Here is a 17,983-nt window from a genome sequence, read left to right as displayed (position 1 = left end):
GAAAGTGTCAGTATAGTACAACATAGCCTTTTACATATTGGCAATCAGTATTTTAACCTCCTACATTTCTACCTAGATTTGTTCATCCATCCTTATCCTACCTTCCTAGTTACCTTACTATATGTACTACATGTGTAAGTCTGAGACTGCAGAAATAACCAGACACAGACCCAACCAGATTCCTTTCTTTTTGAAATTTTCTTGGCTAAAACCTAAATCAACCAAGTCTTAGTCTCCTTAAAATTTCAGAAACCCTGAGTGACTATAATCATTAAGAAGAGCTTAGAGGCAGGCAAAAACTTCTCTTCCTCACACTTTTTAAGAAAAGGTATCATACATACAAACTAATAGAAGAATAAATTAAGTGGGGGTTCATTTGCCCCCCCCATTTAGGAACCAGTTGTTTAAGTAAAGTTCCGGGCTCTCAAAAGCTCCAAATAAAACAGGTAAAAACAGCAGTATTTGAATTTAAAACAAGGAAAGTGACCCGAAGACCCATTTGCTTTATGTTGTTACCACCATCGCCCTGCTTCCCACATCTCTGGTGGAACCCCTGGGGCAGGATGTTAAGGGGAGAGAACTGAGAAATCCTGGTGGAATACATGGGAAGAAAAGAACTACTGAAATCACCATTATAATTGTATATACTTTTATGTTAAATTATATTTGAATTCTCTCTGAATCACCTAACACATACTGAACTCTCAATAAACAATTAGTCAGCAAACAAAAGAAAAGGCATCAGACTGGCGCTCATTCGGGTTGCGAGGCACTTCAGTACGGTGCACCAGAGGGCCGTGTGAGACACTCCGTACTACTTTACTCCAGTAGCTCAGCTAGAGCATCTAAAATATGTTACAGTCGATTCTCATTAATCACGGTAGTTATGGTCTTTAGAGTTCTGCAAACAGTGAATTATCAAACATAGGATTAGGTTCCTGTCATATAGTCATCAAACAACCAATACATCACTTTGTTTTATGTATGTTTGTGTTTAAGGACACCTTATTTTTTATAGATAGATATATATATATATATTTGATCCATTTGATATATATATATATTTGATCCATTAACATTAAACTCAAAGTCAACAACACTTAACTCATTTCTAAACGAAGATTATCTAACACATGTGCTCTCTCTGTAAGGCATATCACAGACCTCTTGCACTAAGGAACACTAGACAGGACTACAGTACTTCAGCACTGCACTTAGGAGTCATTTTAAACAAAATCACCACCAAAAAGCACAAAAATAGGAAGAAAAACGTAGCATTAAATAGACCACAAAATGGATGCCTGATTACAGCATGGGAGCTGAAACAAGAGGGCAGAGGATCCCCGTGTTCAAATTATTTTTTATTTTTCTGTGCAAGTGCCTGTCTGCCAATGACCATGTGCCGTGAGTATTGACTTTGGGGTTACAAAATAATTTTAGCAAGCAAGTCTGCAAATACAGAAACCATGAATAATGAGAATAAACTATATTTTCTTAGACAATCAACTCTCGTATATTTTAATATAGGCACAAACCATGAGGATTAGTGTATTAGAAAAGGTACTATACAGATAGGGGGAAAAAAGAGTAAAAATTAGAATTAAAATGAAGGCTCGAAATTCTGCATCAATCATATCTACCGACCTTTTAATATATCTGTGGTAGATTACACTGTCATTCTTAAGCTATCAACCCTCCCTGGATCCACAATCTTTGACAAGTGATACTACAGTTCCTCTCAGTAGAGACCAGGCATATTTCTCCACTATACTGATGTTGCACACGGTTGTGTGATTTGCTCTGGCCAATGGAATGTCCGTGGACATGATAACAGCAAAGGCTTGAAATGCGCTTCGAGCGTTGGGGTTTCCTTCCTGTGTTTCTCCCATCACCATGAGAAAAACATGCCTTCACAGAGCCCTTGGATGTCAGGAGGAACAGGGGCACAGAGAGTAGACCTAGCCTCTACCTGCAGCTGAAGGCCAAACCCAGCCAAGAGCCACCAACCCACAGATGTGTCCGCAATTATAAATAAGCCATTAAGTTTTATAGCATTATTGTGGCTATAGTTAATTGATATTTAATATAATTATACAATAATTTTTAAATATCAGTACCCTACTAAAAATCTTCATATAAAAACAGTTGAGGAGACCCTCTTTCCTTCTTGTCCTAAAGCCTAGTACGTAGGAGGTTCATGGTAGACTGTGTTTCCAAAGCTGGCTCCATCCATGTCTCCCAACCCATGTGATATTTTAAATGTGATCTTGTCATTTACACATCAAATTATGGAGTCTCTCTCCTCTCTCCCCAATTTGTACTGTCCCTATCATGTTACATAAGATTTGAAGCCAAATCTTAAGAAATCTGAAGTTTCCCTGGTCATCCTTCATGGAACCCAGTCATCAAGCAAGAAGTCAAACCCCACTGAGTCCACCACCCTGAGAAAAATCCGAAACCAGACATGTGAAAAGCAAGGGGGAGGACAGGGCAGAAGCAGGGGAGAGAAGGGAGAGAGAAAAGGATGCCATGAGGTGGGGCTCCAACCATCACCCCATCTGAGTGAGGTCATTTTGGACTTTATAAATCATCCTAGTGCCCCAGGCGACACTATATGAAGCATAAGGATTACCTGATCAGCCCTGGCTGGTGTGGCTCAGTGAACTGGGCACTGGCCTGTGAACCAAAAGGTCACTAGTTCGATTCCCAGTCAGGGCACATGCCTGGGTTGCAGGCCAGGTCCCCTGGTTGGGGGCATGTAAGAGGCAACCAACTGATGTATCTCTCACACACTGATGTTTCTCTCCCTCTTTCTCCCTCCCTACCCCTCTCACTAAAAAAGAAAAAGTAAATAAACAAAATCTTTAAAAAATAATAATAATTTCCTGATAAATTCATAAAATTGTGAGAAATAATAAATTATATAAAACAAGATAGGAACTTTTGGAGTGAATTATGGCAACTCAAATTGTTAATAAATGTGTGCTGAATGAATTAAATTCACAAAAGTATTCTGTTTAATGCTTACCTTGGTGTTGGCCATGTCCACAATATACTGGTCTCCTTTTATACATTCCATTACTTCAAAACCATCTCTGTCGATCACTTTGGCTTGAGAGCTTCCAGATACAACAAGAATCATGTCTCCTGTGTTACTATACTGTAATGACTTGATCTGATGACTATGCAAAATAAAAAGAAAATAGTCTTGTAAGACGCTGAACATAATGTTTATACTTTAACCACATCAAGCACTGCCAGAGAAAAAGTCACACAATTGCACAAATTGACAATTCTACAAGGTCGGGAACATCGGCCTCAAATGGGCCCTCACCGCCAGCGGCTGTCCTGTTAGTTCTCCTTCCCACTCTCCACAGCGATCTGTTCAAATCTTCTCTACTCACTTTAAGTCTTTACCCAACTCCCCCTCTTCCAGCTGTTGATTCTTCCATCTTTTCCCCAGAAGAAACAAATAAGAACTGCCTCCATTTCCCTATTAATATTATCAAGTTACTTGCATCTGAACCCTCTTCTTCCTTCTCTTTGATAACTGTTTTGGAAATGAACCACTTCCTGCACGAGGAAAATCTACCAGCTACATGCTGGGTCCCATCCTCTCCCGTCTCCTCGAACACTTCCATCCTCTCTCTCCTCCCCTCCACAGGTAAGGTGTTCAAACAAGTTTTCATCTCCTCCTTTTCACCCTCTAGCCCTACAGTACCCGTTCCACCCACACCACCCCACAAAAACTGACCTTGCCCTCGTGGCTATGTCAAACGCTGTGGTGTGCCACCCAGATCGACCCCTTTAGGACTGAAGTACTCATTCCCCCAGATTCCAGGATTTGGCCTACTAATGGCTAACAACTGAGCCCTCAGGAATTGCCCTACGTTGCAGAGAACTCCCTCACCCAAGGTTATGGTACCATCCCGCAGCAGCCCGCATTCAATGACTGGCTGACAGGCAGTAAAATGGTCCAGCCCTCTGTTTCGAGGGGTTTACCTGGGAAGGGTTACTCTACCGCTCTCCCTGCAAGATTCACGGAGGCTGCTCTTGCAGTTGCACGGCCATTCAACTTCTCTGTCTTCCTAATGCTGTTTCCTTTGCACCTTCTCTCAGGGGGGCTGATCCCAGAAGCACTCCCCAACAAATCTCCTGCATGCCATTCCTGAGGTTTCAAAGTGTGTTTTGGGGAACCTGGCCTGACAAAGTTGCTATCAAAAGTGGCCGTGTGAAGTTGGCCCCCAAAATGAGACTTTGGAGTGGTATCAATCACTGACTGGCTACAACAACACACCATCGCTCATGGTATATAGCCCTGACATGCTGCAGCAGTGCAACGGTAATTTCTAGATTTTTTTTGGTGAAACAGAAGGCACTGGATGGTGCAATTTTTCAGGCTATATAAACTCTGCTTCACATGCTCACAACTATAAACCAACGTTTTCCCTACGTGGTACATGAATCCGTCACCACCGCACACACTATATCCCAGCACTGTCCACTGGAACTTTGTGACGATGGAACTGTTCCACACCCATGCTGTCCCTCACAGCAGCCACTAGCCACGTGGGCCTGCCAAGCATTTGAAGTGTGAGTACTGCAACTAAGGAACTTGATTTTTAATTTTATTTAATTTTAATTGAAATAGTCACATATACTAGTGGCTAGTGCACTGAGCAGTCTACCCGTTAACAGTATGAAATAAATATAAAATAATCTCAACTCTGGGACAACAGAAGATTCTTACCACCTCATGCAATAGATGAAAAAATGAAATACTAAGGTAAGTAAAATGTTGATTTAAAACAAAAGGAAAAAACCTAATGAAATATATAGAAGTCCATTTGGATGACAATAATACCAGTACTAAAAAACTCAGTGTGCAACCCCTAAATAGTCTTTCTAAATTTGTTAGAAAGACTATTGAAGTAAACTCCTTAAGTAAAAATTTCTTACTCGCCTTGCTAAAAAGCAGTCTATATAACATTCTTCAGAGACAGCATGATAAACTACCACAGCAGAGCAATCTGAGAGGTGTGTTATCATAGGTGCCATGCTCTTAAAAAAGAAATCCCCAAATAAATATGAAGGGAAAGCAAGAAACTATGCACCTTAAATAGATATTAAAAACAAACCCATAAAGAATTCTCATGAAGAACCCACTTAATAATCAGAGTCCCAAACATAAAATTTTTCTATCGAAAATAAAAATGAACATCTGCCTTCATAGCTTCCTTTATGAAGAATCCTACACAGGCCACTCTCAAAATAAAATAAACTTCAGCAATAAGGTAATTTTAACAAAATGTTAAGCTATTTAGTCCAATTTACTTCCAAAGTCTATAATTTCAAGGCTGAGAAATAAATGGGTATTTCAGAAAATAATTTGTTTTCTAGAAATAGAAGATATATAAAAAATTACAACTTATGTGTGTCTAGCTAGGTCTTATCTCAATGATATCATTGTGCCTGGTTGGTTACCAATTCCAAATCAAATACTTACCAACAAAACTCCCATTCTGCACAGTCAACACTAACTAGGAACTGCTGTTTGAAATGTGTACTGGCCCTTTCTCTTAAAATGATGAAATTCTATCTGATAGTTTTTAGAATATTTATTCTTCAAAAAGTCATTCTTAAGTGTACTGATTCACAGCGCTGCCTCTAATGGCCAAGGTAATTCAAAAAAAGGTCCGCGTGGGATCCGGGGTTAGGATGTGTGACGATGTGAGGACTTTAACCACAAGGCCCGCAATCAGAGTGTCGAGGCAGGTGAGAAACTGAAGCTCCCAAACCAGGTGTTTATGAACAAGGAACCTAGAAAAGCCAAGGCGAGGCTACCACCTGGGCCCTTCCATCCTAAAGATGAAGAGCCTCTCTGGCCACGTGGCCGCCTTCCTGAGATACGGGAAAGGAATGAGATCCTCAGCACAATTCTCACCAGGATCCCAAATTCAAATGCAAATCCAGGCCACGTCAAATTAAATGTTTGAACCAGTGTGCCAGCTATCCATGTACTGCCTCTCAGCTCCAAAGTCAGTCTTCACTGCCTGCTCTGCAAAGATGGACTTGGGCCCTTCAAATATGTGTCCTTTGCCAACTGGCATGGAGTTCGGTTTTGTGGGTGGAGGGGGCCGCAGCAGATCCAGGGTCCCCCTCGCCTGGCTGGTGTGCTCCTCCAGGCGGGCACCTGCGCCGCACACGGCCTCTGCCGGGCCTGGCCGCTGTGGCCGCGCCGCCTCTCCGCTCACTACCAGGCTACGGGCGTGCGCGGCCCGCAGCTGGCAGCACCAGGAGCCTCGCCCAGAACCCCTTCGTCGTTTTGCAGCAGAGGGGCCCTGGTGAGACAGGTTTCTGGAAAGCTCTGCTGTCATAACAGCACAGCCACAGTCATTCCGCGAGCCACAGCCTTGCCCTCTCAGATGAGGTCTGGAAAAATGGGAGGCCTCTCCCTTGCACACTCTCTCTCTACACTAGTGGTACTGGCTGCTCCTTTCATCTGCTATTCCCACAGTCTTTACAGTTTTCTTTCCCTTTTACTAGCTAGTCCCTCATTACTCCCATCTGCTGTTACAGCCAGTAATTCTTTATTATAAACCTTCCCTGTTCAAATTACTATGTCACTTCTCTCTCCTAATCAGACCCTGACTGATATATTAAATTTCAAATTAGGAGCTGAGAACATTAGAGACTGCTTAGTCCAGTATTTTTTATATATAAACAAACATATCTTTGATAACTAAATAGTTCAGATTGCTAACTCGAAGCCTTATAAAGTAGATGAGAATGAACCACTTAGTTCACAGGGTATATTTTGGTTTACAGTACTCCCATTTGGGGGAAGTCTTAATTTTCTTAACTAACTCTGAAAGATCAAGTACTATAAGTGATCACTTTTTTTTTTCCTGGTGAATAGTTTTAATTTCCAAAAGGGAAGGAAAATCTAGGGGAAAAAAAACACAGTTAAATTTAAGAAGACAAGTTAGTAAAAAAATTCAGTGGCTCCATTTCTCTGGCTACTTGCTCTACCAAACTGCTCTGTTTACATTTGGAAGGAAATATAAAATCTCAGCGATCCCACACTAATATTCACCTTGCTTTTTCAGCATTACAGGAAAATGGAATGTTTCCCTCTGCCTAACCGCTTTTCATGTCTCTTTGCCAACATTAAAATGAAAGGTTCGGCACCGGGCTCACCATCCCTGTCCCACTCCGATCTTCGTTCTGCTAGCCACAGAGTTAAAAGGACAGGATTAAGGGCTATTAGACACAGTACTAGGGAGAATTAAAGGGCTCGTTCAAGGGGTATAACATCTGCTCCTCACATTCCTGCCTCAACAACGAAGATTCCGATCAAAGAGAAGAGAGGGGAAGCCAGCCCTGACAAGGCACTGGAGTCATGAGGAAGTGAGTGTTCTCTCGGGGTGTCACTCTGCCACCAGAGGAAGGCTTAGTGACATTGCACAATTCTCTCTGTGAAGTTTTCATGGGGGGAGCGGGATATGTGAGTGTAAGTGGAGGGGAGTGGAAAGGTGAAGATTGAGGATCCTTTTAAGTAGTTTTTGCTCCGCTAGCAGAACAAGCTGAGACATGCAAGACAGATAAACACAGCTGCTTGGGGCTGTCACTTGGGGCTCAGGAGCCAAGGTGTCCTGATGTAGTGAAAAGCGCACCGGAATGCGAGTCAGGCGGCCAAGCATTCAAGCCCTCGCCCTGCCACTAACTAGCTGTGTGATGTGGGGCAAGCTTCTCAGCGCCACTAGCCTCGGTCTCCCCATTTTTTCTGGAAAATCAGTTGCCCAGACTAGAAAGGCAGCACTACACAGAGGTGCTACTGAGACAAAGAGTTCACACACGAGCTGTACGACTTTGCTGAGTCCTGGGTCCCGCCACTGCAAAGCCAAGAGAAACAACAATCTGTGGGGCCCAGGGAGAGCTGAAAGCAGCACACACCAAGGGAGCTCACGCCGTCCGTGAAGCAGGCAGTTGCTACTATCATTATTTCCTTCCTTCTGAGGTCTCCTTAAGATTATTTGAAGGGGGAAACATCAGCATTGGAAGCTGAAAGAGCAATTGAAAGGTAGAACTATTCAGAAATTTCTGTTAGAAAAGGACCAGAGTGATGAGAAAAACACCTCCCAAAAAGGGTGCAACAGCCTCGTGGGAAAGTCCCCCACTAACCAGGAAGTCCTGGCGAGCAGGGTCTCGACGGAGAAAGGCTGCCCTTACAGAAATCGTTACACGCGAGACAGCGGGCAGCTGAGCGGGATGTTCAACGGAGACCCAGGGGTGACGAGGCAAGGATGGACCAGTCAGAAACCCCGCAGAACGGCTTCCCCAAAGCGCAGCATCCACTGCACAGAGGGTGCTCTCTGACCCAGTATACTCTCTGTTGCACCTGTTTTACAATCCTTTAAAATTGTAAAATTCTTAGTTCAAGTGCCATACAAAAAACAGTCCATGAACTGGATTTGACTCTCTGGTCATAATTTGCCAATCACTGTTCTGGAGCATAAAAGCAAAGAATTTAGCTGTGATATGTCTGTAAGGAATAAAAGATATTTTTAGACTGTCATTGTTTTGTGCTAAAAATAAAATGCAAGAAAACATATCTGTTGTTATTATATACAGTGCTCCAATAAATAAACTTATTCCTCGGTCATTTCCATGCGTGGGTATATATCTGAGAAGTTCCTAAATGTGGGTTACTGGGTCATAGAGTATCTGTGTTTATAATTTGGACGACGATGCCAAATTGCCCTCTATAAAATGGTACAATTTACATTCCTACCAATAATGCCTGAAAGTGCTTAGTTCTCCAAATCTTGTCGTCACAGTTCACATTTTATATCTCAATAGATATTACCAAATTGTCCTGTGGGAAAAACGCTTAGCAACTGATACCCCACACTGCTGCCTCTCTGCCCTGGACAATAGAGATTTTTTCCACTGCTGCCAGTCCTATAGATGACAGGCGGTATCTAATTGGCATTTTAATATTTCCTTCTTCGATTAGCGAAGGTGAATATTTTTTTTCAAGTTTATTGGCCAGCTGTATTTCTTCTACTATCTGTTAATTCATTTACTTTAACCAGTTTTAATTTTTAAATATCCTTTTCTTTATTGACTTGTAGAAACCCCAGGTATTATGAAAGTAGCCCATTATTTTCGATTTGTATTTCAACTTTTTTTGAGTGTATAGTCTTTTAATTTTGTTTATGTCTTTTGTTTTCTGAAGTATATCTTTTTAACTACAAAAGCAACTCATGCTGTTTTGCCACATCATGTAAAAGAAGAAAGTGAAAGTTCTCCACTTCCCCCACATCACATACATCTATTCCCAGGATGTAACCTCCCAAACTTTCCCTACTAATTGAAAAATATAAATTTGCAAGTTATATATTACAAAATGGGATTTGGGGGAAAATTATTTTTCATTTAATATATTTGTACAAAATCTTCCTGTCTAAAAAAATGCCTAGAAAACATGGTTTATATACTAACAAACAGAAAATGGGTAAGGACAGAGAACAATATTTAAAAGCATATTAAAGCTGCTCTTCAGAAGACACTATTATGAAAAAGAAAAGCAAGCAACAGGCTGAGAGAAAATATTTGTGATACGCTTATCTTATAAAGAACTCTATCAACTAACCCAAGGGGGGAAAGAAAATAATTTTAAAGGGCAAAAGATTTGAACAGACACTTCACCAAAGAAGATAAATGTAGAGCAAATAAGGATATAGAAGTAAGCTCAACATCACTAACCACTGAGGAAATTAAAATTAAAACCCAATTACAACATCATTATACACCCAAAAGAATGGTTAAAATTAGAAATATTGGCAATGCCAACTGCAGGTAAGAATATGAAGTAACTAGGACTCTTATACATTGCTCCTAAGAAAGCAAAATGGACAACACTTTCTAAAAGCTTGGCAATTTCTTATAAAGTCAACAAACACACACACACACCATACAGCCTAGCTACTCAGTTTTAAGTATTTCCAAGACAATTAAAACATCTATCTATAAAAAGACCTTATAAATATATGGGAATATTTACAGCAAACTGATTCATAACATCTAAAAACTGGAAGTAACCCCAGTGCGTCAACTGATGAGCCGATAAAGCGTCATATACTCATAGAAGGGGGTGCTACGCAGCAACAAAACGGTGGGGAAACTGCTGGGAGAGGCAACAACAAAATCAGCGCAGTGGCAGCCTGAGGGTCGAGAGAGGAGGCCGACAGCAAAACGGCTGGGAGGAGATTTTAGGGATAATGAACATGTTCATAATTTGATTGTCGTGTTAGTAATATGACTGGCAATTCTCAAAACCCACAGAACTTAAAAAGAATGGATTATGCTATGTGTAAAATTATATTTGAATAAATGTGATTTCTGAAACATTCATTAAAAACAATGAGGTACTGAATTAACACAGCAAGGAGTCCTGAAATGGAAACTCATTTTAACATTTATAAGTCAAACAGCAATTGCTTAAAGCAAGAAACACCTGATGAAAAACAGTAGACTTCATCCACTTGAAAAGGTTGAACACTTGACACAAACAACACACTGTTAAAAACCATGTCATATGGTAATAAAAACTGCAAAACTTTTTCTCAAAAGTGAGTAGAATTAATACACAATCAGTACTTGACACTTACTGCGTATGTGACCCATGGACATGGACAATGGTGTGGGGCTGCCCGTGAGAGTGGGGGAGGGGCGGGGGGGACAAAGGGGGAAAAACTGGGGCAACTGTAACAGCATAAACAAAATATTTTTTAAAAAACAAAAATAAAAAATAAAACAATATTTATTGCATATGATATTGTGTTGCACCTGACTAAACAACAATTGGTTGACTAAATTATCCCAAAAATTAAAGCAAAACACCTGGCTTATAAATCTCCAATCCAATCATTAACTTGTTAGCAAACCAAAGGTCAGAATAGAAACATATAATTTATTTTTCACAATAAAGAAATTGCTTATAAATGTATAAATGAGTTTTTAAAATTTTTTCATGTCTAATACAGGAAATCCTTGCATTGTGTGGTTCTGATCTGCATGAATTTCAGTTACAGGAATAATAGCAGGCCCCGAGAATACAGTTAAAATTTAGTTACTACAGCATATTAACTGAGTAACTGCATAAAGTTTTGTGCTGGCTCTTTAGTCCATAATGTGCATCCCGATCAAAGACCAGTCATGCCGCTTCTTCCCAAGCCTGTCACTGACTGGTCACTGTGAAGGCATGACTCAGTTCATGTAGAGACAGCAAAGCAGGCAGCTGTGCGCCCTCCTTGTCTCCCAGGGGAATAAGCCCACACGGCATTCTACAAAGTGGGTAGCTGAGAGAGGGTGAGCTGGCAACGCCAAAACCTTCAAGTGTGCACAAATGGCATTTCACTTCTTGCTATCCATTCTCGAGAAACGCTCAATGGTACAAGGATAATCATTTCATCATTTATTTGCAATAGTGAGAAAGGGGCCGCAATGCTGGAGTCCATCAGTGAGAGAACAGCTGGTAAGTGCAGTGGTTCTCAGAGCGCGTCCTCAGGCCGGGGACACGGCAGCACCCAGGAGCTGGGTAGAAATGGAAGTTCTTGGACCACAGCAGACCCATTGTTAAGTGGGTAAAAGACAGAGAATTCTTAATGTGGGTTACCTAAGTAATAAAAAAATTAGTATTTAATGAAAAATGTTACTCCATCTACATTTTTTCTTGTATAGAGGATACATCCAAAGGAAGCATTTGTGATCCCAAGGATTTTGACCAAACCTACACTTGTGAGAATCTGTGAAGAAACATAGAGGAGAAAAAGATGACTAGCAGACGGGGTCAGAGAAAATGTGGTACTGATTTTCACTAAGTGAGACAAAGGAAGACTTTAGAAACTGGAGATCCACAAATCTAATATTGCTGCTGGGCAAAAGTTCAAAACAAATTATTAAACAGACTTCAAGATACCAAAAATGGAAGATGCATCACAGAGGCTGAACAATGACAAAAGAAAAGCACTTTTTAAAACTCTGATTTTGATAATGGCAGACCAGGAAACATTTAACATCAGTCTTTTTAAGCTGTTCCAGGGGACTGAGAACAAGGCCAAACCCACTGCGGCACCAACAGTCCTTTGGAGAAATTCCTCAGAGGTACCCAAATCCACCGCACCTTACCCCTGGCTCACTCCTACACTCACTTCCACCTTCGCTCCTGAATGGCTGTAGGGGTCCCTCGTGTGTGAATGCCTTCCTGACACCCACTTATTCACCATAATGCTGCCTCCTGGATATCAGCCAAATCCTGACATCTGCTATTACAGGTGAGCAGACGGTCTGAAAACAGCATCCTGTGCTTTTATATCTTCAAGACAGTCAACAAATTCCCTCAAGTTTCTTGGCAGATGATATTGGAAAAATGTAGATGGATGTGACAAAAAATTATGAAAGAATTTAGCATGAGTTATAAGTATGAATGGATTCTCATATGGGTGAATAACTTAATAAAAAAGTTGTTTAAAAGATCAATGTCAAAACAAAGGCCTCGAATGGCATATCAAAGTCTGATTTTGCCATATTCAACAGTTATCAATTGAAGGAGAACTTACTGCACATTTATCAAATTTGCAATTAGCAGAAAACAAGTATTGGTCATTAACATGCTGGATGTCAGAAACAAAAACTGGAAAAATGAGCTAACAAAATAATGACAATTAAATTGAGCAAAAAAATGTAAGTACCAATACTGGACTTCTCTCCGTATACAAAAAAAATTAATGTGGAACCAATTTAATATTACAAAATATAGACAGGCACACAAGGATAAAGCCTAAAAGATCATTTGTGGCCCATAAGGCCTAAAATACTTACTATCAGTCCCTTTTTAGAAAAATTCTGCCAAACCCTGGTTTTAACCAGTAAGTCTTTTCTCAAGAATAACTTCTGTCTTTGACTTTGAGTATAAAAATCAAAAGACATTAAATAATTACAGTATACACTGTAGCATTAAATTTAAATTGGAACAGGGACACAGATTTACAATTCTGAAGCTGCATTACGTGCATACTGGGGTTAAACAAATTCATATGTGGATGGGCCACGGGAGTCAGCTTTCTCACTGATGGGAAATTGAAGGTTTCCGAGGATGAGAACAGGAAAGGCTAGAATGAAACAATATGTACTGGGTTAGAGTCAGACACATGAGTTTAAATGCCTATTCAGCTTAAAATAGACGCGAAAGGGTACAGAAGCAGCTGTAGACACATAGTCTACACAGAGGCGCACACACAATGCACACATAGGCGCAGTACACAAGCATGCACAACACTTCCAGTGCTGTTGTCTGAGGTCCGAAAGCAGTGACAGCCCCGGAGCACCAAGCACATCGACAACCTCGCTCTTGTTTCCTCATACAATTTTCTTAGGAAGTATGACTGACTCTAGGACTGGGGCAGAAAAAAATATAAAATGAGCCTAGAGCTTCTTATAGTGCCCAAAAATAAGGAGGTACTCGAAAATATTAAAAAGAGGCACGTCAGAGAAAGGAATATGAGAGCCAAGCCGAGATAGTTCCCATGGCCACAGCTGAACAATCTGAGACGAAATACCCGTATTTTGCCATGTAAAATGTGCACTTTTTTGCCCCAAAGTTTTGAGGGGAAAATAAGGATGCACATTATACATGCATAGTACCTGAAATACCTTGTATCTGTTCTTGTGCTTTGTAATTACTTGGTCCATAAAACTTCTTGTCCCATAATATGTTCTAAAATAAATGCTAAAATCCCTTTATAATACAAAAATAATTGAATTAAAAAATTAAAACAAAAGCTTTTTTTTGCTGGAAGTTTGGGCTAAAAAATGTGGGTGCACATTAATACACAGCAAAAATACAGTATATAACATAGTATTGGCTTACAACCCAAGAAATGAAATAAATAGCCAGTCGTCAATACTAGTAAAAAACAAACTGATTAATTAAATAAATACATATGTACATAAATATGTAAGTGGGGGAAAGAGACGATTCTTCCTTACAGAGGAATTCCAAGTAGTTTATGGAAATACCACTTTCTCTGGAAGGTAAAGCATAATTTTTCCATTCTCCCAAGAGTGAGCGGAATTTATTAACTTGCTTCCAAAGAATTAGCATAAGGAAAGGGGAGGAAAAAGAAACTTCACAGTGGAGAAGCCTTAAACACATGAGAGCGTGTACCCATGATATGTTTTTGATAAGCAGGGCACTTCGCCTCTGTCATATTCAGCCCCAAAACCCACAGCCCTAGTCTGACCATGAGAAAAAAATCATAAAATAGGATGTCTGAAAACTGTCAGGGTCATGAGAAACTATCACGAAGACTAAATGTAATGTGGTATCTTGGAAGAAATATTAGTTAAAAAAAAAAAAAGAGAAAGAAAGAAAAAATAAGTGAGCCCTGCCTGGTGTGGCTCCACTGGCTGGGCTTTGCCCACAAAGCTCAGGGTGACCCCGTTGATTCCTGGTCGGGGCGCAGCCTGGGTTGCGGGCCAGGTCCCCAGTCAGGTGTGTGTGAGGGGCAACCAGTCAATGCTTCTCTCTCACATCGGTGTTTCTCTCCCTCACTTTCTCCCTCCCTTCCCCTTGCTCTAAACATAAATAAAATCCTTTTTTATTTTAAATGTGAAATCCAAATTAAGTTTATTTAATAGAAATGTACCAACAGTAATGTACCATGATAATATAAAGTGTTAACAAAGGAAGAAACTGGGTTGGGGGTATACCTGAATTCTGGACTATCTTTGAAGCTTTCCATAAATTAAAAAATATTCTGAAATTAAAACTTTACTGAAATTTTGAAATGTAAATATCAACATGATCTTGTCATTTAAATACACATGCAATGCCCACATATGTATTTGTGTTTTCCAACTCTTTACATGGAAAAGGCCAAGAAACTATAATACCCCAATACCAAAGAGCATGTGTTAACATCCATAGTTGGTCAAATACCATTTCCACAAAAGAGAGAGAGAGAGAGCGCGCGAGAGAGCAGGAGCGAGAGCTCTCCATAGCACATCCTGACTCCAGGACTTGGAAAGCAATGTACGGGGAAGCCTACATCATGTAATGCCAAAAAATAACTAAACTTTTAAAGACTAATGAGGTCATGTCGAAACGACACAGCAATCAGAGACTCCCACTGGCCAAATTGGGGACAATTTGAACATCTAAAAGAAAAATGACTGCAATTGACTGAAACACATGAAAATTTTTAAATCAGAAATACTGATACTCAAAAAAGAAAAAGGAAAAAAAAAAGCCATCACCACCAATAACAGCAACTCATTTGTCACCATTAGCCCTTAAGCTGAAAATGGGTAATTCAAGGGAAATAACTAGGCATTCACCCTGCTTCTCCCATACAAACTGTATTTCAGGATAACCAGATCATACTGGTTAATGAGAAAAAGTTCTTTTAGAAAAATACCAGCAAACAAGCATAGATGAAATAACAGGATTAGAAAATCACCAACCTGCAACCCTCACTGAAATAACTGATTTAGGCACAAATAATCAATGGACACTAAACTGATTAAGTGAAAGGATGACAAGAATCTGGATATTTACTTTGTACCAAAGTGTCTCCCCACGAAGTCCCTGCCTATCTCAAGTATATAGTACCAACCTTACCACAGAGGAAGCAGATGTCAGCAGCATAATTCTAAAATCAACCTCAATTGCTAGTCACTGATGGTGACAACAACTAGACAATACATACCACCTGATACGATAGAATATGGATGATAATCAAGCCTCTGCATCTTCTACAAGCAATACCAGAGATAAAGAAACAGCTAAATGATACCGTAAGGAAGCAATTGGAAAATCAGGAAGAAGTTTATAGAGAACAACTGGACCTGTCTGTTTAACAAAGCCATGGGGAAGAAACGGCAGGAAGGAGACGCGGTTCTAGATGAAAAGATATGTAAGAAAGGTTCAACATACATGTGATGTGCCTTACTTGATTAGCTACATGCTTGACAAACCAGCATTAAAACACATTTTAAGGGCAAATGAGGAAATTTACACATGGAATGGTTATTGGACTATTAAGAAATTCTACAGACTTTTGTTAGAAACAATAATGAAACTATGTTTATATACGAAAATGTCTATAGCTTTATTTTTCTTAAGAAATTTTTATTGAGTTTACTGGGGTGACATTGGTTCACACAGTTATATAGGTTTCAAGTGCACAGTTCTGTAACATTATACTTCATCTGTATGTTACATGGCGTGTGCGTCACCCACAGTCAAGTCTCTTTCCGTCACCATTTATCACCCCTTTACCCTCTCCTTCTCGCTCCCTCCCTTTCCCCCTGGTAATCACCATGCTGCTGTCTGTGTCTATGAGTTTTGGGGTATTTTTGCTTAAGCCCTTCATCTATTTCACCCAGCTCCTCAATCCCCCTCATCTCTGACATCTGTCAATTTGTTTTTTGTATCTGTATGTCAATTTCTATTTTGTTTGTTTATCTTGTTCATTAGATTCCACATAGGAGACCAACCAAATGGTTCTTGCCCTTCTCTGACTGGCATATGTCACTTAGCGTGGTGCTCTCCAGGTCAATCCATGCTGTCGCAAAAGGTAAGACTTCCTTCTTTTTTTAGAACTGAGTCGTACTCCATCGTGTAAATGTATAATGACTTTTTTATCCACTCATCTACTCATTGACACTTGGGCTGCTTCTAAATCCAGCCTATTGTAAGTAGCGCTACCGTGAACATAGGGCTGCATATAGTTTTTCAAATTGGTTTTTCAGGTACCTTTAGATATATTCCCAGAGGTGGAATCGCTGGGTAATAGGCAGCTCCATTTTTAATTTTTTGAGGAAACTCCATACTGTTTGCCATAGTGGCTGCACCAGTCTGCATTCCCACCAACGGTGCATGACAGATCCCTTTTCTCCACATCCTTGCCAGCACTTGTTTGTTGATTTATTGATGGTAGCCATCTGACAGGTATGAAGTGATATTTCATTGTGGTTTTAGATTTCATTTCTCTGATGATTAATGACGTTGAGCATTTTTTCATATATTTATTGGCCATCTGTATGTCCTCTTTGGAGAAGTGTCTATTCAGCTCCTTTGCCCATTTTTTTCAATTGGATTGTTTGTATTTTCAGTGTTGAGTTGTATAAGTTCTTTATAAATTTTGGATATTAACCACTTAGCAGATCTAACAAATATGTTCTCCCAGTCAGTGGGCTGTCTTTTCATTTTGTTGACGGTTTCCTTTGTTATTCAAAGACTTTTTAGTTTGCTATAGCACCCTTTATTTATTTATTTACTTTTTGTTTCCCTTGCCCAAGGAGATATATTAGAAAAAATATTGGTAGAAGAAATATTCAAGATTTTACCATGTATGTTTTCTTCTAGGATTTTTATGGTTTTGAGTCTTACATTTAAGTCTTTAATCCATTTTGAGTTTATTCTTGTGTGTGGTGTAAGCTAGTGGTCTAGTTTCATTTTTTTGCACATATCTGTACTATTACAAAAATGTATTTTTGAAAAGGTAAAAACTAAAGTACTTCAAAGTAAAAGTCATATCTGTCTTTACTTTTAAATACTTCAAAAATTACAAAATGAGTGAAACAAATACAGAAAAATGTTTATAACTATTAAGTCAAGGCAGAGGGTAGATGGTTATTAAACTAATCCCTCTGTTTTCTCTATGTTTGAAATTTTTCACAGTAAAAAAGTAAATTACAGATGAATATATAGACAGATACAAAGTACATGTTGATTAAAAAACCACTGTCATAAAAAGTGGTTGCATTGTTTGGAGATTAGAGGCAAATTATAGCAAAGTTAAACAGTTCTCATGCTTTAAAAGAATAAAGCTCATGTAATATTTACAGTGTTAGAGTTTATATTAATTGTCAGAATTCTTTCTTCCCATCTAACATTTGATAGCTCACTATT

General features: G+C 39.6%; 1 protein-coding gene across 1 annotated transcript in view; it reads right to left on the bottom strand.

Annotated features, from left to right (window-relative positions):
• Positions 1-17,983, bottom strand: part of WDR70 (WD repeat domain 70) — a 222,567-nt gene that overhangs the window by 158,116 nt on the left and 46,468 nt on the right. The window contains exon 8 of the mRNA XM_054583951.1: positions 3,029-3,182. Within this exon, the coding sequence (XP_054439926.1) occupies positions 3,029-3,182 (154 nt within the window). The remainder of the gene's footprint in view (positions 1-3,028; positions 3,183-17,983) is intronic.

This window comes from Pteronotus mesoamericanus, unplaced genomic scaffold, assembly GCF_021234165.1.
Source record: "Pteronotus mesoamericanus isolate MK-2021 breed Mesoamerican mustached bat unplaced genomic scaffold, CSHL_Meso_final contig_75, whole genome shotgun sequence".
Taxonomy (NCBI): domain Eukaryota; kingdom Metazoa; phylum Chordata; class Mammalia; order Chiroptera; family Mormoopidae; genus Pteronotus; species Pteronotus mesoamericanus.
The sequence above is the reverse complement of the archived record's forward strand: the minus strand, read 5'-3'. Positions and strand labels throughout refer to the sequence as shown.